The 26,058-nt window shown below is 30.2% G+C and overlaps 1 protein-coding gene across 1 annotated transcript in view; it reads left to right on the top strand.

Moving 5' to 3' along the window:
* The window catches only part of Eys (eyes shut homolog), a 1,592,434-nt gene that overhangs the window by 157,658 nt on the left and 1,408,718 nt on the right, over positions 1-26,058 (top strand). The window contains 2 exon segments of the mRNA XM_046432606.1: positions 1,881-2,137; positions 2,991-3,124. Of these exon segments, the coding sequence (XP_046288562.1) occupies positions 1,881-2,137; positions 2,991-3,124 (391 nt within the window).

Genomic DNA, 26,058 nt, shown 5'->3' with positions numbered 1-26,058 from the left:
CAGAATGTAAGGGGAGGGGCTCAGAAGTTCACAGTCTGCAAAAGTTAACATAAAAGTAGATTTTTCTTTCACTGTTCTGGGTATGTTAACCCTTCAAGGACAACACCTGAGAAGGGGAGAGCTTCTTCTCCCTTTTCTATTCTCCCCCTGCCAGCTGTTACCACAGAGCCCAGTTGGTAACTTCTCTTATCTTAAAAGTGTAGACATCTCTGTGAAGCCCAGCTCAAGGTCAGAGGCCTTGTTTGCACATTTCTTCAAAGTACTATACTAGATATGTTTGTGAAAAACTAGTAAGGGGGTGTCCAGCACCTGGAGTGCTGGTATCTTCTCAGCTAGTGGCCACGTAAACAGGGTGACATGAACATAGGAAATTTATCTACATTGAACTCTTTTGCTGACAGTCCTAAAATCAGTCTGGGTGAAGGTTTCTGGAGAGGCCCAGTTAAGACTTTTCAGTGGATGCCGCAGTCTGGCTGGCTGGGCAAAATAACCAGGGGGGCGGGGGGTGACGAACAACTTGTGTACGTTGATACAGCAGGAGTAGGAGCCATTTATTGTAGGACCAGAGCAATATTTATACATTCCACACAGCTTATCTTAATTAGCATAAACTAGATACATCAGTCAACCAATAAGGAATCTCCACACTTAATGGCTCGCTGGCATTACTTCACAAACCGCTCCCTCTGGCATTTTGCCAGGCGCCATCCAGACTTGTTTACAGACTCTAACAAGTGGAGAAAGCAGGGGCGGGGGTGCCACTTCAATAATTTTACCATAATATTCAATTAGAGAAAATTACATTAAAAACACTAACAAAATATTTTGGAGAAATTAAAATCACTGCAAAATTAATTTGTATGCATGCTATTATAGTAAAGCCAATTTAAGCATACCTTAAAATCCGTATTTAATAAAATATAATAATGAATCCATGAATTGTCTTCAAGGGTAGAGATATTTTAAAATCCAAAATAATACCGCCTTTAAAAATAATCATATGGAGAATCACACTAAGTGAAATAAGCCAGATTAAAAAAAATCCAGGGTTGAATTTGTGTTTCATTTATAGATGGAAGAGCAAAATATGAAGAAAAAAAGTGGGAGATAATTGGATATCACAAGAATATAGGGAAAAAAGAGATTTAGGGAAGAAATATGGAGTAGGAAAAGATAATCAAGAGTGTAGGAAGAGGGACAGGAAAGGGGAAGGACTAGAGAATTAATTTATCAAAATCGTACTCTGTGCATGTATAAATATACCACAGAGAATTTAACCTTTTATATATGTAAAAAGCACACAAACTAAATGAAAGAGTGAGAGGAAAACAATAGAGCATAGGAAGGAGAAAAGGGTGAGGGAGGAAGAAAAAAGGGATGGAACAGGGACTTAAATGTAGTCAAATCTAACATACATATGACTTTGTCAAAATGGACCCAACTACTATGTGTAAGTATAATGGTCTAATAAAAAATATAAAGAATACCTGACATTGACCTTTTGCTATATTTTAGATGAATAATTACATTGAGTGACAGATTGAGTTTGAATGATCTATTTTAGACACACACATATATACTGTCACTTAGCATCAATAGAGTTCATATTATACTAGCTCAAATACAAATAAAGTGGCAGAACATGCATTTAAGTCTAGACCTATTTAGCACCAAAGTTCTTTCCACTTTTAATTTTTCACAGTAAACAAAATTATACTTTGCCAAGAATGGACACTTTCTATCAGAATATTATGAAAGCTCATCCCAAATCCACTTTTATTAAATAATTATTTCTATCAATTTAAAATAAATATGCAACTTATTAAACATATTAAAATGGAGTTCATGACTAACTGAGATTTCAACTTTTTATGTTTCAGATGTAGCTGTTCTTTGGGTTACCTTGGCAGATTCTCTATTATCAATGTTGAAAATTGCACAGGAAATCATAGTACATCTTTGCAAGCCCTCTGCGTGGCCTACCTGCACAACTGTAACTGTAGCTATCTACAAAGATATGAAAGAAATATCTGTGAAAGGCAAACTGAGAATTGTAAATCTGCACACTGCAAAAATGGAGCAACAAATATTCACTTGACTTGGTATTTCTTCTGCAAGTATATTCCTGGATATATAGGCAAGTATTTCCTGAGAAAAAAGTCTTTAGTGGATAATTTTGTTAATATGTTTATTGGAAGTATCTAAACTGCATCTAATGATTGATAATATTGTAGTCTGATTTCTCATTTGGCAATGTAAAAATGCTTTCACTCGAATAAGAGAGTTGTTCTTTGGGCAATTTCATTACTGACTACATATCCTTACTCATGCAAATTTGGCAAAGAAGGGCAGCTTAAAACATTGAGATTATAATGGCATATGCCAAAAGTCCAAAGAGCAAAACTGGCAGCCACAATCTTCTAATAACTTTGCCTGAACACGTTCAGAACTGCATTTCATCTTACATTTTGCCAGCATCAGCACAGTGAGTGCCAATTTTTTTCTTACTTTAAGAATAAAAATGTTATTTCAGAATTGGCAAGGTCATTTTTATGACCTGAAATTAATTAGATAAAAATAAAATAAAATCACATACATATTACATCATTTGTACAACAAAGGACAAGATTCACAGTGGCTATGTGGTACTAAGGTAGCTTTTAGTATAATAAAATCAGACTCTCATTTATATAACTAGAGATTTTATTCTTAAAGTGAAATGATTCTTTTCCAGCAATTGTTACATTGAAATGATAGTTTAAAATAACTTAAAAACTTTTTATTATTTTGTTTATAAAAATCATACAGAGGCTAAGCAGGAAGAAAATAATGTCACTTTTAAGCCATATCTATCTTTCAGTAAATTAATAATATAATAATAAAATATTATTTCACTTTATTAAACAAACCAAATTCTAAAAGTTATTTGGATTCCATCAAAAACTGGAAAATGTATTTTCCTATTTGATATTTAAAGTAATATGCTGCAGGTTTTGGAGTCGTTGGAGACAATCTTAAAATATTACATTCCAAAAATGAAAATAGTGATACCACTGGAATAAATGTATGGCTATTCAGATTAACTTCTCTGAAGCTGGAAACACATTTGAGTTCACAAATTCAGGTAATTTTTCTAAAAATTGATCCCATTGCTCCATACACCAAAAAAACTGTAAGTAAAAATAAAATGGCATAAATGTACTCACATTATTAAAGATAGTTGCCTACATTTGAAAACATAATATATTTGTGTATTTGTGTGTGTATATGTGTGTGTGTGTATATATATATATATATATATATATATATATATATATATATATATGTTTTTAAAACCTTAACTATCTTTCCTAAATTATAAACATCTAAAGTTAATCTACAAATGCATATGAAATATAAGAAAGAACTAGTAGAACTATTCCTTATTATTACTAAGAGATATCATCTGATATTCTATGTATGATCTCTTAGCATGTACATATATGTTTGTATTTGTACACACATAATCAATGAATGATTTATCATTTACTCTCTTAAGAGTACATTGTATGATCATTAATATTTATTTGTCATATTCTATTCATATAGTTCTACTATACACACATACATATGCACACACGCAATACCACACTGTATAGTGTATGATTGGCATGACCCACATTTCTGACTTGTTATTAAATATATGATATTTTTCTTTATTATTTAAATAAAATCCAGTATAAGCCTCATGAGGTCATATTAACAGCAAGATCTATCTTTTCTCACTGAGTTGTAAAAAATCCTGTGTTTTCCCTTAAATTCAAAATATTTAGTCTGACTTCTAAAGTGTTCACACAGAGATGTGAAGGATCTGATCTCTCTAAATTTTCCCAGGGAGAGGGGAAAAGCAGAATATTTTGGGGGCAGTTTGGTGCCCCTCATCCTCTCTTCCTAGTCTCTCCCTTCTGATGCCTCCTAATCCATCAATTGTCTCTCTCTTCATACAATTATTTTCCTCCACCTATGTCTTCCACCTGGCTTCATCTCCATTGTATTCTCCCTGCCTTTACTCTTTTCCTTGATTGTTTCCTGCTCTGCCTTTCACTTCCTCCAATCTGTCTCTCTCCCTCTGTATAGGAACTCATTTATTTCCTACATGAATTTGTTAACATTTTAAAAAGAGTTTTAAAGAAAGAATTAGTACAACTTGTTAGTTGTCATATCTACAAATCTTAAATACATGGATAATATAGTTTTATCAATGTTAAAAATATCATGATAAGTTGTAAAAAAATGTATATTTCTAAGGGTTAGTGGGTCCTGATTTTTAATTCAAAAGATGTAGAAACTACTTGTAAAAATTCAGTCAAGAATCTGTCTTGATAGATGTTCAATAATTTTTCCTGTGGGATCAGAGAATGTAATATTTGAGCTGAACTTTGAAGGGCAAATGGAATGAAACTGTATCTTAAAATTCCCTGCAAAATGCAAAGTATTCATAAACAAGAAACTAGTGCTAAGTTTTAGTAAAACCTAAGGAATTTTTGCATCTTTTCAAACTATTGAGATGTCTTATTTTATTTTAAAACTTCAGAAAAATGAGCACTCTTCATATCCTATTGATCCTGTAAGCCCCATCCTTCTACCACGTTCTTCAGCACTGATGTTCAGCTTCACCTCTAGCCCCAAGGAATAGAGCCATCCTTCTCTGGACTATGACCTCTGAAATCATGAGCCCTGAATAAACCTCCTTTAGAGTTGTTCTGGTTGGGTGCTTTAATCACACCATCGGAAAAAGCTAACTAAAACAGTTGGTTTTACGTAGCTGTTTGTTGGAATGTGACCTGTTATTGGATGAAGGAACATAATTAGTGTTAATGAACATCCTTGTCTTACTCATGGATTCAGTGGAATTTAGATCATATTATGATTACACATGATATTTGCTTGGCATTAAGAAGGTAATAAATGATATCTTAACCTTTACAATTTAAAATATTTCAAATAAGAATAGAAAATAATTATATTGACCCATGGAATACAAATAAAATTGACTTTTATAATTTTTCAAGCCTTTTCATATATCTACACAAGTGATATTCGTCTTTCATGTGTGTTTTTTAGAAGCCTTGTTTTTAGTTTTACCAACTCATCCAGGCTTTATACAAAGATATGAAGAGTGCTCATTTTTCTGAAGTTTTAAAATAAAATGAATAAATTGTAGATATGACAACTAACAAGTTGTACTAATTCTTTCTTTAAAAACATGAGAAATTTTGGACTCCAGATATTTAACTTATTTGGTCTCATGCTGCTTACTATATTATTAAAATGTAGTTGTGGGATTTGATAGTGTTATGTTGGTGTATTTGTATGATTTTTGAGATTTGGGTTTGATCATCTTATTAACTTCAGTGGAAAATTGCAAGAATATAAAAGTATAGAAAAACTTGAGCAGTTACAAGAACCTATGTTCTACTAATGTTATCATCTTATGTAAATACACTGGATTTCCCTGAGGAAGTTAAAATCCTTTCAGTATTTCCTAATAGTAATGTGAGATATTTATACAAAGGAGAAATGGGATGCTAACCCATATATTGGTAAAACTGAAAAATAATGTGAGGCATTTTCTAGCCTTGTCTAACTGAAACAGGACCCAAGACCAGGTCACCTGTAGCTGTTTGGGTGCAGAGTGGATGATATGCAAATTTTTGCAATTATTTGCTTTGAAATATTTTACAGTATATAAATGCTCTTAGATTAAATATATCAATATTGATATTCCATGTGTAAGATGAATATGTTTGGTCATTTCCCTTAGGAAGTTAATTAGGACTACTTCTGATGAAAAACTGTGTATTCTCCATGTTACAAGATGGTTATTTTATAACACTGTAGTATAAATGCTTGACCTTTAGAAATCTAGTTCTTGTGGAGAAAATCCCATATGTGAGTACAATTAGAATCACTGTTGAATATTTTTTATTGCCAGATCACAATTAAATTCCTGCACATAACCTTTTACTTCCTGAAATAAAACATATAGTAAAATATTTGATAATTATGCAGGCAATCCTTTGTATAAATTTTGCATCTTAATGAGTTTAAGAAACTACCATTTACAATTAAATCAGAATCTGAAAGACCAATGTGTTGTGCTATAGCTAAATATTTGCCATCCAATCATAATAACACACCCTACATTCAAGGAAGTCACAATTTCTGTTTAATTTTGTTTTCTTAGATGAAGTTTAATTATTTAAACTCACAAAAGGCACATAACAATTTCCTAGTGTGAAAAAAACAGTTCTTTCCCCATAGCCTTTTCTTTAATATTGCCTTTCACACATGTTTCTGTCAACCCTCTTTCCTGTTTGGTTTGTTTAGGCTTCAATAGACCCAAGTCCAGGCATAAGAGTGAGAGTTAAGTATGATTCCTATCATCACTCCTTGATTTCAGCAGTCCCTCAAATACAAACTTAATAGAGCAGTATACTGTTAATAGAAATAAATCTATTAATTGGTAAATAAAATGAAATTTATATAGTAGTAAAGTAATGACCTTAAATGTTTAATGTTTGATATGTTCAATATTTACCTCCTCAGAATATAATCAGTTTACATGAGCTTCAACACATGAAAATTTATATATAAGGGAATCTTATAATTAGTATCTGGAATGAATTTTTCAAGTTGCAACATAAATTATGAAAAATATTTGGTATTTCACTTGTCTAAGATTTTTTGCTAAATATTTTGTACCTTTATATCTTTTAGAAAATATAGGAATCAGTGAATGATAGGTCAAAGGTATTATAGGACTAGTAACATCAAAGAGACAGACATACTTCCAGACAGACAGACAAATAAAAATGTATATGTAGGAGGTATGTGCCTATATATGTGATCACTAATGGCATACATTGTTAAATAGCTATTAAGACACTTACAATTATGTATAGTTCGTTCATTAATTTAAATAAATTATTGGTCTCTCACTATAAAATATTATTTTATTTATTTTCATTCTTTATTTATTATTTTTAGTTATACATGACAGTATAATGTACTTTGACATGTTATACATGCATGTAAGACAACTTCCTATTCTTCTGGTATATGACGTGGAATTACATTGGTCATATATGAACATAGGAACACAGGAACGTACTGGCTGATTCATTCTACTCTCTTTCCTATTCCCATTTTCCCTTCCTTCCATTCATTCTCCTTTGTCTAATCCAAAGAATTTCTATTCTTACCACCCCCACCACTTATTATGAGTTAACATTCACATTTCAAAAAGAACATTCATCCTTTTTTTTTTTTTTTTGAGGATTGGCTTATTTCTCTTAGCATGATATTCTTCAACTCCATCCATTTACTGAAAAATACCATAATTTATTTTCTCTTCATAGTTGAGTAATATTCTACTGTGTATATGTACCATATTTTCTTTATATATTCATCTGTTGAAGGGTACCTAGTCTGATTCCATAGGTAAGCTATTGTGAATTGAACTGTATAAACATTGATGTGACATCATCACTATAGTATGCTGATTTTAAGTCCTTTGGGTATATGCCAAGGAATGGAATAACTGGGTCAAATGGTTGTTCTATTCCACATTTTTTGAAAAATCTCCATACTGCTTTCCCAGAGTGGTTGCATCCATCAATCTGAAGTCCCACCAGCAATTTATGAGTGTACCTTTCCCCCCACATCTTCAGCAACATTTATTGTTACTTGTATTCTTGATAATTGTCATTCTGACTAGAGTGAGATAAACTCCCAGTGTAGTTTAATTTTTCATTTCTCTAACCACTAGAAATGTTGAACATTTTTTTCATATATTTGCTGATAGATTTTAATTCTTCTGTGAAGTGTCTGTTCTGTTCCTTTGCCCATTTATTTATTGAGTTATGTTTTTTGGTGTTATGTTTTCTATGTTCTTTATATATCCTGGAGACAAGTAATGCTAGGAAAACTGGAAATCCATATGTAGCAAAACAAAATTAAACCTCTGTCTCTCACCCTACACAAAATTCAACTCAAAGTGGATCAAGGACCAAGTTAGTCAACCAGAGACCCCCACACCTAATAGACAAAAAGTAGGCCCTAATCTACATCATGTTGGCTTAGGAACCGACTTTCTAAACAAGAATCCTAAAATGCAATAACTGAAATCAAGAATCAACAAATGGGGTGGTATATAACTAAAAAGCTTCTAAACTATCAAGAATGTGAAGAGAGAGCCACAGAATGGGATAAAATCTTTGCCACCTGCACTATAAAATATCTTTTAAGCATAAAAGATAAATAAAAGATATTTACAAAAAATGGGAAACATCAAAGCAAACTTCTTAAAAGGATATTTGATCTCACTGTTCTGAGGAATCTAAAAAAAAATGATCCCATAGAAGTTTAGAGTACAATAGTACTTACCAGAGGTAGGGAGCATAGGAGAGGAAGAATGAGAAAACATTGATCAATATGTACTGAATTACAGTTACATAGAATTGAGAAGTTCAGGTGTGCCATTGCACAGTTGGTTACTGTAGGCAACAGTAACATACTGTACATTTCAAAAAACTAGAAGAAAGAATTTTCACCATAAATATATAAGGGAATAGATAAATATGTATAAATTTATTTAAACATTACAATATGTATACATTTATCAAAACCTCACTTAATAACCCATTAATATATATATTTTTGTGTTTTATGCTTCAGTTAAAATAATAACAATCCTTATATACACCTTAAATATATACAATACAAATAAATTTTAAATTACATGCTAGCCAGGTATGGTGGTGCATGCCTGTAATCCCAGTGGCTTGGGACACTGAGACAGGAGGACTGCAAGTTCAAAGCCAGCCTCAGCAAAAGCAGGGTGTTAAGCAACTCAGTGAGACCCTGTCTCTACATAAAATACAAAATAGGACTGGGGATGTGACTCAGTGGTCAAGTGCCCTGAGTTCATTCCGTGGTACGACTTCCCTCCCCAAAATTAGATGCTGTATGGAGATTATCATAAAGATGGTAAAAGACTATACTTGGGAATTTGGAGATGTAGCTAGGAAATAATCACAATGAGAGTTCATTATGTGGGTTAATGGAAATATTGGCTCTACAACATGATAATATCAATGTCTTGGGTAGTTTAAAATATATAGAGAACAACATAAAAATACTAACATATGTTTGAAGAAGGTTAAATATATTTAATATTTAAAACCCTTGCATTGTGTGGCATGTACTTCAAGTAACAATTTATATTAAAATATTGTAAGCTAATAATGAATGCTGCAGTCCCTAGCCAAAATACAAAGTTGTAACAGGGTGTGTAAATATAATTAAAAGGAAGCGGGAGAGTGCAATGAGAAAATAATCCAAAAAACATTTTAACAAATGGAAATATAATATAGAAATGATGAAAGAAATGGAAATTTTTTGGACATATTTAAATCCAAATATAAAATTAATTACATAAATATAAGTGAACTAAAACTCTGGATAAAACATAAAAGCAAAAATAACATGAGACAAAAAATACCCAGAGATTATTATTTCATGGGAAGTATGTTTATTTTTTATGAATATATCTGATAATATTTAAAATTAAATTTAATGCAAAAGAGCGTTGAGTTAATGCTAAATAACAGCAGAAATTTAAGTCAAAATTTTAGAAAAACTATTAGGAAATCATTTAAAAAATAATTAGGACTTCTAATTTATATTGTATGTGAATATTTACTTATTTCTGTGTGCTTGTTATTATATTAATTTCTATTTCTCATAAAATAATGTCACTTTTGTGTCTTCTGTTGGTATGACTACAACATAAAATTAATCTTGGTCTGGTCTCATTAATTAGAAACTACTCATTTTTTAATTTAAATATTATATAAAATTGAGTAAAATGGGCTGATACTACCATAACAGCAAAATGCAATTACAGAGTATAATATCAGAATCATGCCACAAAATGTAACAGAATATAACATAGACATTATATTCTATCCTCAGGACAAATTATTATTTTAATATTTTACATTTATTTTGTAATTTTGGAAAAGATATCAAAAATCCACAATAACTTTAAAATCTATAATTAGATTTCTTTTTTTATAAATTAATATTGGAGTTTCCAGAATTTGAAACTATTTTCTTTCAAGTTCGTATATTAGTGTTCATGAGAACTTTAGGGGGGATGGGGGGGCACAGTGAACAGGCTGACAATAGCAATATATGTCACATCAGAAGATGTAGCAGAAGTTATTCAAATTCACTTATCACTAAAAAAGAAACAGTGAATACCTACAATAGATAAATATATTTTGTAGGAAAGTTTATTTTTCCTTTTGATTTGTTCTTTTTTAGTTATGTATGACAGTAGAGTCTATTTTGACATATTTATACAAACATGGAGTATGTCTTATGCTAATTAGAATCCCATTCCTGTGGATGTACATAATGTTGAGATTAACTGTGGTATATTCGTATATGTACCTAGGAAAGTTGTGTCAGATTTATTCCACTGTTTTTTAAGATATTTCACTCTGTTGTTTTGAAGAAGAACAAAATACCTCTTACTATAGGAGAAGTATACTAAGAAATACAAATTAATCAGATGTGTTATGATGAGCAACAAAGTAGTCAAAGCTTATTGCTTCATAAAAAGTTTGTAATCAGGCATTTTTAAATATGCTGTAATAAAATTGTGTGCATTCATCTATCCACAACCTACTTATGCTTATGTGCATGTGTTTACTTAGCTTGATAAAAGGTATCAAATATAATAAGGTCATAGAGAATAATTATACCTTTGGAATTGTGTAGTTGTATTGTACTTGCCATAATTAAGCACCAACTGAGAGGTAAATGGAGTTATATCAGCATTAAAGCTAGATATGTCTGTTAGGATATTTTTACAGAAGTATAGATGGGATCTTATTCTATAGCATTTGATGATGCTAATCAATATGGATTAACTTATCAATTTTAAAATTTTAATAGAATATGAGCATATATGGTAAAAATTTCATTTCAAAAACATTACTACTTTTTGGAAACTACTTAATAGGCAGCTGCTTGCTTATTTATTTATTTATTTATTTATGTCATTTCCAAGAAAATTATACTAGTTTTATTCCTGTTGTAACTATAGACAATTAAAATATACTAATGGAAGCAAAATGGTATAAGCAAGAATTTTCACATTTCTATATTTGTTTTACTACAATGAAAGTATAAAATTTTACCATGTTTCTTTTAAAGAACATGGGTTTTACATGACCTGAAAGACATTACCCTCTTAAAATATGTGGCTACAGCAAGGAACAGCTCATCATATGAACCTGGCATGAGAACGGGGGCCAATTAGAGCTTACGAGGGCATGGGAAATGTTCCATGATTATTTTCACTGGCTGAGAATATCAGCATCTTCCTATTGCTCTAACAGTAACAGTGCACTATGTGTTTGGAAAATGTATTAACACTCAGCCTATGAAATTAAGATCCTCTAAGTAGATTTTAAAAAGGGCCATGGAAATGGCAAGAATATTAAATTCTAAACATTCTAAACTAAGCAATTATTTTCTTTTAGGTTTTTGCACATGCAGATTAATTTATATAATGTAAGCAGCAAATATAAAGCAAAGCCCATAAAAATGTACAGCGTGAAAAAAGGTAGAAAATATAGTAATAATGAAGCTTAAAAATATATTCTTTTTTATGAGATCTGCTTAAGTTTATAAAAGATAGTTTGAAATTATTTTCTTCTCTTAAAAGCATATATATCATCAACTAAGTTATGAAAATAAGAGAAAGTAAAAACAAACAGCATCTGAAAGAAGAAAAGAGATTGGCATAGTGGCATACACCTCAAATCCCAGTGACAGTGGAGGTTTAGGTAGGATGATCTTGAATTCTAGGCCAACCTCAAAAACTTAGGGAGGCTCAGAGCAACTTTCTAGGGTGTAACTCAATGACCCAAAACCCCAAGGTTCAATCAATCTCCAATACCAAAACAAAAACAAACAAAAAAAACACTAATGGAAAATGAAGTTAAGTATTATTGTGATAAAATAAATATTAATCCATAAAAGCAATAATGTGTTCCAAAAAGTCAGATTTGTGATATAAGTAATAAATGTAAAAGATTTCTGAAAAAGCATAAAGAAAATAGAAAACTAAGGGATGTAATTAAAGAATACAACAGACAATAGACAATGACATGCCAATATATTGATAACTGATATAACTAAATGAAAATAAAATATATTAAACAATAATAATAGGGTAAAAAATAAAAGGGATTCCTAACATATATAAAATAACTAACAATATCATTTGAAAAATTCAATATATATGTAAATGTATCAAATTGAATATCATGAGCTTAAACTACTTTTTTAAAAAATGAAATTAAAGACTAGTCAAGAATAAGACTTGTTCTTCCCAAATTTCAATGCCCTAAAGAGCAATTACTGCAATATATATGGATGTTTAATGATAAATATTTATTTATTAACAAATAATGCTGAATTATATTTAACATTTAAGAAGATAAGAAAAAAATGTAGTATATACCACAATTTACATTTTTCAATTGGTAGGGATAAATAATATCACTTTGAATAGTTGAAAGTACAATGATATAATAGAAAATGCTCATTAAAATTATTCATTTTATTATTGGACCATGTATAATGATAGGTAAAATCACAAAAAAGGTAAAACTTAGTGTTTGTCTTTATATATATTTATATATTTAACTGTGTCTACTATTCTGCATATGTTATATTCCAGTATTTGTATTCTTAAATTTTTCTTAACATGACCCAAATAATAAGAAATCAAAACTAAGATTTGGAACAAACCTTGTAAAAGTGGAAATTTATATGACAACCAATGGTTCTTCATGCATCCATTCTGGGTGGGGAGGCAGTCAGTATCACACTAACAGGAATATTTTTAAATGAATAATTTAACTTCATTACAATGAAATATTGTTCCATTATTTTTGGAAACAATTTTATTTACATTTTTGGTGCCTTTGGTAGCAGGTCATTTTTTATCACTTATAATCTACTAACACTAATGTAAAATAAACAATATTATCAAAAGTAAAATATTTAAGGCTGTCTGTAAAAGGTTATATCTATTCACACTATAAATCTGTTGTGTTTTTCATCATGACCTTGTAGATTTTACAAGATGACCACAGTGTTTAAGTGAAAAAGCAACACAAATATTAATTATAAAATGATTGCTTTTTTTAAATGGAACAGATTTTTGAAAGAAAACACCTATGCTATATTGACATATGCTTTAAATATTTGTTATTATTGTTTACATGCACATATATATGAAAGAATAAAAAGGTAATTTAGTTATTTAAATACAATATGATATTAATTTTTTGTATGAATTTGCAGACTATAAAATAAAGCATTTACTCGGAATACTTAGTGAAATATTGTATATATTTCACTATATTGTAAATATATTATATCAATATATAAATATTGATCATCTGCATTTCCTTGAGTATTTTTTAAAATTATTTTTCTTGAAAACATGTATTTTTATTGAAAATGATAATATGTATCTTATATTTATGAGTGTCAACATGTTTAGATTAAACTTGAAATTTTGATACTATGTAAAATGTTTTGTTTCTGGACTGTGGTATTTTATTTAACTTATAAGTATTTGGTAACATATACTAACTGAGATGATTATAGCAGGAAGACTACTTATATATCTTTTGGCTTATTAAACATCCAAATAAATGCATTTTATTCTTTTATTCCCTTAAATTTGTAATAACCAGCTGTAAGTTATGACAAATTATAAAATTGCATATTATACAAATAATAAAATAGTAACATAAACAATATATACATTTATATAACTTTTAACTCCCTATCTGTCTCCTCTGGAGGAGTTCCTTCAATTTTAACACGTACAGTGGTAACAGAATTGTATGAAAAAAAAATGATATAACAAATATATTAGATTTTATTATATTTTTCCAATTACATATTATAGGAAGTTTAACTTGGAAAATATTTAGGAACTAATATATATATATATATATACAGGCTATTAGCAATAATCTAATAATCTATTAATTTTTACCTTTTGTCTATTTATTATTTACCTTTTATCCTAAAACAAAAGAAAATAAAGAAAAATTCTCTTTAAATTGCACATTCCCAGTTTTTCTGACTAAACTAATTTCCATTATCAAGTTCAGTTTACATACCTTTTCCAAAAAACTACCTATTATCATCGTATTTTAAGTCCTTGCATTCTTTCACTGGTAGGCTGTTGCAAAATATCAGTACACAGGGTACCTATCAGATAAGCTCTCAATCCTCCGCAAGGAATAGCAGGGATTTATAGTACACTTCATTTTTGTGAGCAGAGTAAAGAGTATAAGAGATCAAAAATATCAACATTAGGAGATCAAAATACCAAATAACATACTGCTGAGTTTAAACATATTTTTCCTGTAAAGCCAATGGTATTCGGGGAAATGAGCTAAATTGCATGAAACTCATTGAAGAGTCTTATAGTTTGAGAAACTCCATAGAAGAAGCCTTTTAACTGTCCAAATAAGACCAAGAATCAGTAACATATAAGTGATATTAGATTTACTCATAAAATTCTCCCAGGTATAAAGCAATAAAATTTTAATAAATGAAAACATTATACATAGAATTTAATATTGAAGTGTTAAGCTGCCTTTATGGAAATTCACTATAAGTGATCTCTTCTGATAATATCCACTATTGTTTTAAAATTGTTGTAGCTCATTCAGGCAGAAGGAAATATAGGATGATTATAGTTTTTATTTAACAAAAATGGACTATATTCCCCAAATCCATTCTCCATTATCTAATAAATTAGTTTAACTTAAAAGTTGAAGATTATACACAAGAATATACTTAAAAATTTGTGTATACATAAGTACTTTTATTTTTTTATTATTTCTCATACTTTTAGTTATTTTGAGACAACTCAATGCCTTAAATTTTAGGTTTTTTTTCTATTGTTTATTTAATACAGACATAAAGTCAAATTTTAAGTTAGAAGCACCATGTTAGGGGTAAAGCAGGGGTAATTATTATTTTAGAAATGGAGTTATCCCCTGAAGGACCCAGGGGACCTAGTTGACCTGATGAGGGCATTCATTGAAAGAAGTGCCCAGTCCCATTTACTTTCAATCCATTCCTATTCTGTGTTTGACATGGTTCCTAGTAGATGTACATGATTTTTCTCTGATGCTATATATGATCACCGAGTCATGATCCTTTTTAGTTGAGACTTCAAGTAAAATACTGGCATATGCGAGAATGATTACACATTCAAATGTACATTTATGTGATCTTTCAAAAGTATGCAGCTGCAAGCATTCACAGAGTTATATTAAGATTGATCTTTCTGAAATGTAAGAAAATAACATAATGCACATGCTCAGGACACTATTTCCAACTTTTGCAACTTTATTTCAAAGCCTAAATTCCAGTGACTAAGCAGAGACTTTAAATATTCCACAATTAGAACTATATACTTGTTGAGTTATCAAATGAGGTTATTTTACTGTAATTATAATAAAAATGTCTCTGAGATTCTCTTAAACATTTGCCTTAAATTTTGCTAGTTTACTTATAGATAATACTTTGAATGAATGGATAAATATCAAATAAATTTACTCAAAGTTTAAAAAACACTCCAGAGATATTTTCTTTGATTTATTTATTTTTAAAATTCTTACAAACTTAGGAAAGGTGGTTTATGAGATTCTAGGTATTTTAGGTGTTCACACACATACAATTTACATAGAAATAACAAAACCTCATTAAGGAAGTATCAAATTAATATACCGTGAACTATTTTAAAATAACATTTGGGATTATAATTTCATATCACAGGAATGTGAAGTACTACATCTCTCAAAGACTTAATTTCTTGGATAAATAACAATTGGAACGATGTATAAATAGCTCCCAAATTTTCACCAAACAAAATGTAAACATATAAGTCTTGCAATTACATTTATGTACAAATTTCATACAATTAATTCTTAAGCATAGTTTTAAAATAACATTTAAAAGTATATCAGTTTGCCTAAATAAGGTACCTTAGAAAAAGTGCACTTGTAGTTATCTAATACATCTGGAAAATGTAGGCTCTTCACCCAGCATGCCTGCTGTCTATAGACATTTGTTTTTGAAGAGTATGTATGTCTCTTCCTGAGTTCACTCACCATTAACTTGCAGTGATGAGAGTGGTCTGGGTGACTGCAGGGACATGTTATTCATTAAAGAATTATTCTCTGGATTGCAAGAGTGATTAAAAACTTGAAATTACCAACTCTCTTTTAAAAACTGGCTGTTGAATAGGTAGGGGAAATCAGAGTTAAGTTTATCAAACTAATGTGCTATAAGAACATCAAAATGAAAACCAATCAGGTGGTGTGATTCAGTACTTTATTAAGTGACCTGGTAGAAGGATGTGGTAACAAGTAATTGCTTGCTGAGCTGGCTCTATGTCCAACTTACACTGAAAATCCTCTAGAAAAGCCTACTTGCCTTAGGTCATTATTATTTAAGTGATTTCCTTCTAGGAAAACGGGATATTTTTAGGAAACTGTCTCTATTTCTCAGGTTACTAAATGTCAAAATCATAAAATTGAATTCCTATTAATAAGACAATGGATACATTCTCTTTTTGTAAAATCATAGGCAAATTATAAGTTATCGAGATATCACAAAATAGAGGAAAGGTACATTTCTAAGGGGGAAAGGATTTATGTTGATTTTTAGCATTGATTCCAAAATTATTTAAAGAATATTTTATGAATATTTAGACTAGAAGTCAATTCATTCACTCAATAAGTAATTGACAGTTGTTATGATGATTATTAGTTAGGAATGCTACTATTTTGAGTGGTGTACTTACAGAAATCCCAAGTGAACAAACAGCATCTCTTCCAAAAGGTAGCCAAATTTTTAATGGGGTAACTAAGATAAATATGAGCAAAGGAAGACACAATAGATGCCTAATTCATAACATGTTATAAAGGAAAACATAAAGTAGGGCAATGGGAAGAGAATAATATGATGAGTAGTGTGCTAATTTAGATTGAAGGGAAAAAGAGAAATCTAAGTAAGGGACATTTTAAATAGAGAGCTATGTAAACTGAAGTCAATAACTTTGTGAAGACCAGGAGGAATAATGTTTCATGCAGGATCCCTGAGCACAGAGATCCTAAGTTAGCCAAGGACCCTGTCATTGAAAACCTTAGAGGTCCCTGTTTAAAAAAAAAAAAAAAAAACATGGCATATCAACAGTTAATTATGTTACATTCCTATACTATTTGGAAAATACTTAAAGACTGAGTGTCAGTACTTATAGCTTACTATGTACCTAGGTATCTATGTATGTGGCTATAATCTAATATTTCTCATTCTCATAATATCAGGTACAAAAGAGAAAATCATGAAATAACTAGAAGAGTCAGCATCAGACAGTAAACTATATACAGAGAATGAACATTTCAAAGTTAATTCCCATGTCCTGAGCCTTTACCTCCTATCTCCTAATGTAAATAGAACCATGCTGAATATTATACTGAATGATTTTGAAGCTGAATCTCAAAGACAATAATTAGATTCTATATCCAAAATAATTTGACAAGATAAAAGGATGTCATTATGAAAATATAATGCTATGGATAAATATATTAATATGAGACACTATATTAATCAAGATTCTAGAGAGAAACATAAACAATAGAATGTATATACCTATGCAAATAAATTTATTGTAAGGAATTGCTTTATGCAATTATGAAAGTTGAGACTTCATGAGAGTTTTCTGGAAAACAGAAAAGCTGATAGTATAGTTGCTGCCGAAATGCCTGAGATCCAGGACATACAATGTTCTAGTGCCAGTCAAAATGCTAGCAGGATCAAGACCAAAGAAAATCCAGGGTTTCAGTTCAAATCTGAAACCAAGGTGAAAAAAAATGATAGATAACAGGCAATCATAAAAGAGGAGGAATCCCCCCTTATTCAGGGTAGGATCAGCATTTTGCTCTTTTCAGGCCCCACACTGCTTAGAGGAGGCCCACCTTAGAGAAAGCATTGTTTCATTCACTCTATAAGTTTAAATGTTAAAGCTTATGCAAAGATACCTTCTTCACAGAAACATCCAGAAAAAAAATATTTGTCTAAATTGGGTGCCTTATTGCTCAGTCGGGTTGACAAAACTAATCATCATTAAGTCCAACTCCTTATTAACTTTGGCTCTTATAGCATAATCAGTCTCCAAATGAAGATAATAGCAAGGTCTTAATTTTTCTAATATGACAAAACTATTCTATGTGTAATAAAAAATGTACTAACCCCTACACCAGAAGCCTTTAAGTGATGTTTTCTCCTCTGTTTTCTATCCTATAACTTAAATTGTATTCTTATCTTCATCACTGTGATTTGTTTTAACAAAGTACAATAGACTGGATGCCCTCCATACAAAATAAATTTATTTCTCACAGTTATTGATCAGGTGCCAGCATGACTGGGTTCAGGTAAGGGCTCTCATCCACTCATTCAGTACAATAACTGGAGAATTTTCTGGATTCTTTATTTGTAAGGGCACTAATCCAATTCATAATGGTCCAATTTTTATTACCTAATTATCTCTTAGAGGTGTCCTTTCCCAATACAATCATATGGGGGTTAGATTTTTAATATATGAATTTGAAGGAAACACAAAGAGTAGTATATTGTGATGGATAAAATTAATAATAATTAAATTTCTATTTTATTAAACCAACACATCTTATGCTAAATGACTAAAGAATAAAAGAAAAAGGAAAAGATTTTATAAACACATGATACACATATATACACATTCATTACAAAATAAGTCAGTACACATGATAATTATAGTCCTCACTTATATAACTGGTCAGGGGGTGATAGTTAGCATTTATGATTTCCTTCTTCCATTCTCCATACTGTATCCCCAACTGTCTTCATCAAACACCTCAACAGGTCTTGATTCTTTACCTGCTTAGGTGACTCAGACCTTTATTCCTGAGGGACTAGATTATTAATAGTCCTAACTTACTGGATCATCATAGTTTTCCTTTACTTAATCAGAGGGAATGATAATATCAAGAGATACCCAAAGGATCTTCAGTATTACAAATTTTCCTTCTTGTCTTCCATTGAAAAGCAGTAAGAATTTTTTCCTGGTATTTGGGATCAAAAACTCTGTCCAGCATTTTTCTTTGCCTGTTGATTCAGAAGCTTGGGAAGTCCATTGTGGCTTGGTGGTAGCATTAATTTTCAGTCAATGGAATCATTATTGTTTATTAATGGAAACATTCTTCCTTTTGAGCCTCAGATCTGTAGTAACCCAAGTATGAGGTCACAGAGATAGAAAGCCAACATTTAACTAGAGAGTGACTAGGATTAGTAGTGCTTCTACTGTTGCATTCAGTCCTTGATTCCTGAAAAGTGAATCTCTTTGTTGGAGAAGCATTACATATATGGTGTTTATTCATACCATTCAAACCCTCCTGGAAAACTCATGTGTTACCACTTTGCTGGTGCTGTACTTGAGTCTTTAAAAAAGCCACCACTCTTCTAACAAAGATGATAGAAACATAGTAAGGTCAGTGAATTCCATGAACATGGACAAATTGTATTGAAATTAGTTCCTTATCAAAAATAAACTTTCATATGTGCATACATGGATATGGTGGTGAATTCTGTTACTGGGTGTATCCACAAGATACTAATTAAAAAAAAGTAAACTGTAACAGGATTGGTGGAGAAGAGGGAGGGGAGGGGGAGTTGGGAGGAGTGAATTAGAGCATGCTTCTGTGATTATGTCAGGGTACATCCTGGTGTATATAACCAAAAAGAATTGTTAAAAAAACAATGCTATGTGAATATGGTGATGGTGATTAAGATATTCTGTAAGTACAAAGATGGTAGTTTGAGCTTGATCAGTGCTACAGAGAGGTCAAATTCATGCCCAGACAAATCATTTATTTCAGTAAAAACAAAACGACACTCTTCCATGATGAAACATTTTCAAGGTTTTAAAATTGCCACTTTTGTGGCTTTTGGAGTAGAATGAATGCCTCTTGCATATTAGAAAGACATGAATTTGGGGAGATTCAGGTGGAATATTAATGGACTGAATATTTGTGTTCCTCCAAAATTTATATTTTGAATTCCAATCCTCAATATAATGATATTTGGGGAAGGTGCTTTCAGGAGGCCACTAGGTAATAAGAGTAGAACTCTTATGAATGAAATTAATGCCTTTCTCAGAAGACGCTAAATAACTAGCTGGCCTTCTGTTTGCCATGGGACAATAACATCAGAAGTCAACAGTCTAAGACCTAGAGGATGGCTCTTGCCATAAGCTAACTATTCTGGTTTGGGAATTAACACCAGAAGTGTGAGAAATCAATGTCTGTTCTATATAGGCCTCTCAATGTATTTTCGAGATAGGTCACTTTGTTATGAATACCAAACTGACTAAGAGCAACTCCATGAGCACAGAAAGTCAGAATTTGGAGCTCTACAGACAGAAATCATATCTAACCAAGACACCACAGTGGCTGCTTTAATGGAAACTGAAAATTACTAGGTCCAGCTCTACTGAGGACTGGATGTCACAAGTTCTGTCACTGCTAGCTGCAAATTACAAAAATGATCACTGCTGCTTGCATTTCTCTGTTGATAACACCTGATTATACAGCTACCTCCTCAGGTTGCTCCCATTTGCATCCAAGTCTTTCATTGGGACATCTAGAATCTAAGACACCTACTTATACCCACTTCAAAGAACTCTAGATATATTTATTTTCTTTCTTTTAGTTCCTCAAACTTTGGAAAGTTAGAAAGGTAATGTGGGTGATTATAAAATGCAGGGAGTATATTCAAAGACAAGAAGACAAAATTTGGTGACTATCTGGATTATTGAGTAGAGTCTGGCTGCCATGTGTATGAGCAGCTAGTGACACACAGAGCATGGATTCCAGAGAGAATGAAAAAGATGTTGACAAGGCTGTATAGCTACATATAGTTGTAGATTGGAGATGAATTTGCCCTCAACCTTTAAAAAAATTAAAACATTTGCTATCTAAAGAATTAAGGTGATTGATTATAAATTTATAACCAAAACTATAAGGAAGTTTACTGATTGGAATTAGTTTTTACATTTTCATAATTCAAACTGCACATCAATAAAATATAAACATAAGAGAAATATTAAAAAGAGCATGACATCACTATAAAACCTTATGTTGAACATAACCATATATTAGGTTACAGAACAAAAAAGTCCTCATTGAATTTACTTATACCAATTTCTCTCTCTGCATAAAATGATATTCTTCCTCTTTCTAAATAATAAGAATGATATAATCCCCTTATATTTCCTATTTTAACTGAGTTGGCAGGAAGTTCAAAGTTAAATATTTGTTTCTACTATCAGTAACTGTCCTGTCCTGGTTTATACGTTTTCATAGTCATTTACATTTTTTTTTCATGTCTAGGAAGCAATTCTTTTATCATTTTCCTCTTCAGTGACTTCATTTTGCTTTGATTTTTAGTTTTAAGCTTTCACAAATAAAATGTTAAAGACTAGGAGATATTGGAAGATATAAATTATAACACAAACAGTATAAATGCTAGAAGTTTTCTCTCACTAAATAGGATATTTAAATACATACTAGTCATGATTGTTTAATAATCCATCATTTTTAATGCAATCTACAGCCATAACTATGATTTACTGAGTTCAATTTATCTCTGTAATAATTTGGTTGGAGCCAAAACTTTTAAATGGAGAGAATCAATTTTAGTGATATATTTTCAATTATGTTCATACATATATTAGCAAAGGTACTTTCAGGATTAACCAGTAGGTATTTCCGTAAATGTTTGTTAAATAATTATAATGTATTGACTGTTCATTGAATATCCATAATATAGACAGAACTTTGTGAAATATGTAATTCATCAATTCTTAAAGTAAGAGCTATTACATTATACAGTATTCTAAGCATAAAAAGATGCAAGTATATATTGTATTACATTAGCCAATGTCCTAAGCATAATTAGATACAAGTATCTGTGTGTGTGTATGTGTGTGTGATTTTCAAATTAACTTAATTTCAACAAGACCTATGTTTGAAGGTGTAAGAAGCCCAAATCTGCTTTTTCCATGGATTTACAGAGAACAGTTATGCTTTATAGAAATCAAATGATTGTTTTGATTTTAGAGTTCATCTATTTAGATTTCAATATACCTAGTCTGGTTTTAAATTTAGCTTGCTTTATACATGGTTGTTTCTGAAGAGGGTGTATAGAAATATGTTTCTATTCTTCATCTAGATAAATTATTATCTATCAGGTCTATGGTGAAGGAAGAACTATTGAAAAATAGTAGTCTAACTCTGTGTGACTTCATGGTGTTCTAAAAATATTTAAATGTGTGTGTGTGCGTGTGTGTATGTGTGTATGAGAGAGAGAGAGAGATTTAAGTTGGCTTAATTTCAACACCTATGCCTACTTTTGAAAGGGTAAATGTTAATTACAAAGTAATTAAGTACTCTGTAAAGACTGGGCACCTCAAATTCAGGCAGATGCTTGTTGATGTCTCTGACAAGTGACGTTGTTCATAATATCCCTTCACCGTTGTGTAATTAGTAACATTTTTTCAAACTATGTATAATTATTTTCTTTCAGTGGGAAATTGCTAGTCTAGAACATTAGAAATAATATTTTATGACTAGGTATTCTAGAAATAATATCTAGAAATAATATTATAGGGTGAAAAATAGTTTACCCAGTGATAAAAATTGGAGCTTTTATAGATTTGCATAAGTACAGCAGGCATGTTTCCAAATCTGTTCCTCAGGACCACAAGTGTTTCTGCTTAAGAAACATACTGAAAAATTCTGGGAAAATAAGACTTATGAAAAATAAATAAATAAATAAACAAATAAATAAATAAGGATCAAATTCACATTTTTATGCTTGTAATCTGTGCATCTAAATGTATAAAGATGTGCATATATGTGTATGTATACATATATATCCAAATAATTGTATATATCTGTATGTATTGATGTGTACATCCATCAAGATGAGTGTGTTTATCAAGATGTATATATACATTTATATAATAGTTATAAAATGTAATAAATAAAAGCACCAATATTTTATGTTAAGCAGACATTGTAGAATAGCTTAACAAGGAGTTCATGTACTGGTAATTTTACATATGCTTATTTCCTTCTTATGAACTAGATTTAAATATTTTAATACTTAATATAGGTATAAATTTCTAATATATTTAAAATTTAGAGTCAGACTTTAATTTCTAATACTTTCTGAAATAATCTAGAAGTTAAATTTCAGTTTAGTTCTTATTTTATAATAAATATTATAAAATATTTATTATTGAATATTAAGGTTTAAAATAATTAAAATTAAGTCAGAATGGAATTGAAAAACATTTATATGAATGCATCTATGTGAATGTGGTTTTAAAAATAATTTCAAAGAATTTCATTTTAGAATGCTAATATGAAAATATTTCAAATGTTCTTACATGTCCTGAAAATGGACAGTATTATATCAACAAGTCCATGGGACATTCTTTCATTGCTATCAATATGATGCCTTTAAAACAATGAGACTAATTATGCCTAAGGCAAGAAAGAAATAAACAAGAAAGCAAGCAAAAAGAAAAAAAAAAACAGATGATGACTAAAATAAAAGATATGAATGCAGCATACTGATAAGGATAATAACAAAATCTGTAGCTTATGAAGTAATATGGTCTATATAGTTCTAAAAATTTGATTATTATTACATACTGTCCATTTTTCTGTTGATTTTACTGACAAAATATTCTTTTGAAAATAAAATAAGTGAAAGTACTCATTAAATTTAAATATTTAAGGATGCATAAATAAGTATTTATATTTTGAGGTACATTTATTTTCTGAACTTGTTTTTAATGTAGTTTTAAGAGAGTATCCTTTGTATATGAAAGGTCTGCCTATCTTTAAAGACCTAATCTTAATCTTAACCTATTTGAATGTAGTAAAAACAATCTGCACTGAAGTGTAGTGTTTGGTTTTGAACACAAAGGGCAAATTGGGTGTTTTATTTATTGTCACTTGTTAGTATACTTGACTTATGAAGGAAAAAATATTTATGTATTTGGCAACTTCTTTGCTAATTTATCTCATTAGGCTCAATTTAAAATACCTTTAATTTTATTCAAATATTTTTATACTAGATATAACAAATGCTGGGAAGATATTTAATAACCTATCTCAGATAAATTCAGATTGCAAGAATACAGATTTATTAATATTTCTTTAAACAGGAAATTCCAAATATTTTACCACCAAAATATAATTTCAATTCTGAAATCTAGAGAACTCTTCTACTTTCTTCTCAGTATTATTTCCTCCAGTATTAACCATTATGACTGGCTTCTCTTCTCTTTGCTGAAACTTTTATACTATTTTCTACTCCCTGGTTTTCTTTTAATTTAAACCACACACACACACACAGACTCCTCTTTGCCTTGTTTTCTCTTTTTAGGTTGAACTTATGCCTTGTTTGCAATATAGCTACTTGTTACCTTGGTGATATAAAGAGCATATTTTTATTTATCCAATGCTCATAAATATAATCAGAAAATGAGTTATGATCCCTTACATATTAGGTTTTAAATTTATAAGACTATTTTTAAAACTGATTTTTAAAAATCTAAATGTCTATGAAATAGTCTCAAATGTTGGAAATCCTATCTGTATAGAAGGTATTGATGCTTTATCATCTTAGTTTACATTATTTTGGTTTTGATATAAGGTACTTTGCATTTATATGATCAACACTCTCGATATTTGACTTTTGACCTTTTTGTTTAAAATTTGCTGCCATCCTAAACTGTTACTACTTTTGTATGTTTTGATTATTTAATTTAATGTTCATTTTTATTATATAATAGTCCTCTGAGCTGAAAAATTAATTCAGATTAATATAGTATCAATAAAATACAGAATCTATTTGTGAAGACATCAAGATATGCATGGTGGACAGATACTTTACTGAAGAAAAATCACTACTTAACCATACTCTCAGCATGTTCCATTAAAATCTTATAAAAGTGTCCTTTACATTTAAATATAGTTACATTTTCTTCAAATAGACCTAAGTAGTACATCTCAAAAACACAATGTATATTTCAAAATAGATTTGGCATCTGGTATATTATCTTTCACTGAAGAAATAACAACAAAAATATAATGTCTATAAATCATATCATTCATCTCATATGATAAAGTACAAAATTTCAAAACAATTCTAGAACAATTCTTATAATTTCCAGATAATAATAATAAGAAGAATTATAACTGTAACTTCTAGCTCTCAAATAACAAAATATTATTTTCTATGAGAGTAAGGTAATGTGATTCTGGTTTTAATTAATCATTGAATATTATTCTCAGCAAATAATACATCATATTCAGTAAGACATTCCTTACTTAATATTACATTAGTTCATTTGTTTTTTAATCATCCTATTTGACTATGCATGTGCTTAACAATATATGACATGTAATGTTTTATACAAATATCTATGAATAAGAGGTAGACCAACAATATATGGATCCTTTAGTCATAAACAACATCAATCTCCCTAGATAATTGAGTCAAAAGTATGTTATAGTGAGCTTTCATGATTGGCAGAGAGACTGGACTGGGAATAAATCACTTGGACATTTTTTAGAACTAAATCAGGTACAGGAATTTGGGGGTAGATGCAGGATCGATCTCATCACAGGAACCATCTACTCCTTTCAGATTCTCAGGAGGGAACATCTGATTGAATAGTTTGATTCACTGACCACTGGAGTACAGAGTACATGATACAATCTCAGCAAATCCTGTACAACTGAGATAATTGCTCAAAATAAGTTTACACTTTTTTAGAAA

The sequence above is a fragment of the Marmota monax genome, unplaced genomic scaffold, assembly GCF_021218885.2.
Source record: "Marmota monax isolate L192 unplaced genomic scaffold, Marmota_monax_Labrador192_F-V1.1 WCK01_AAM20220418_F8-fsc00116, whole genome shotgun sequence".
Classification (NCBI taxonomy): Eukaryota; Metazoa; Chordata; class Mammalia; order Rodentia; family Sciuridae; genus Marmota; species Marmota monax.
The sequence above is the reverse complement of the archived record's forward strand: the minus strand, read 5'-3'. Positions and strand labels throughout refer to the sequence as shown.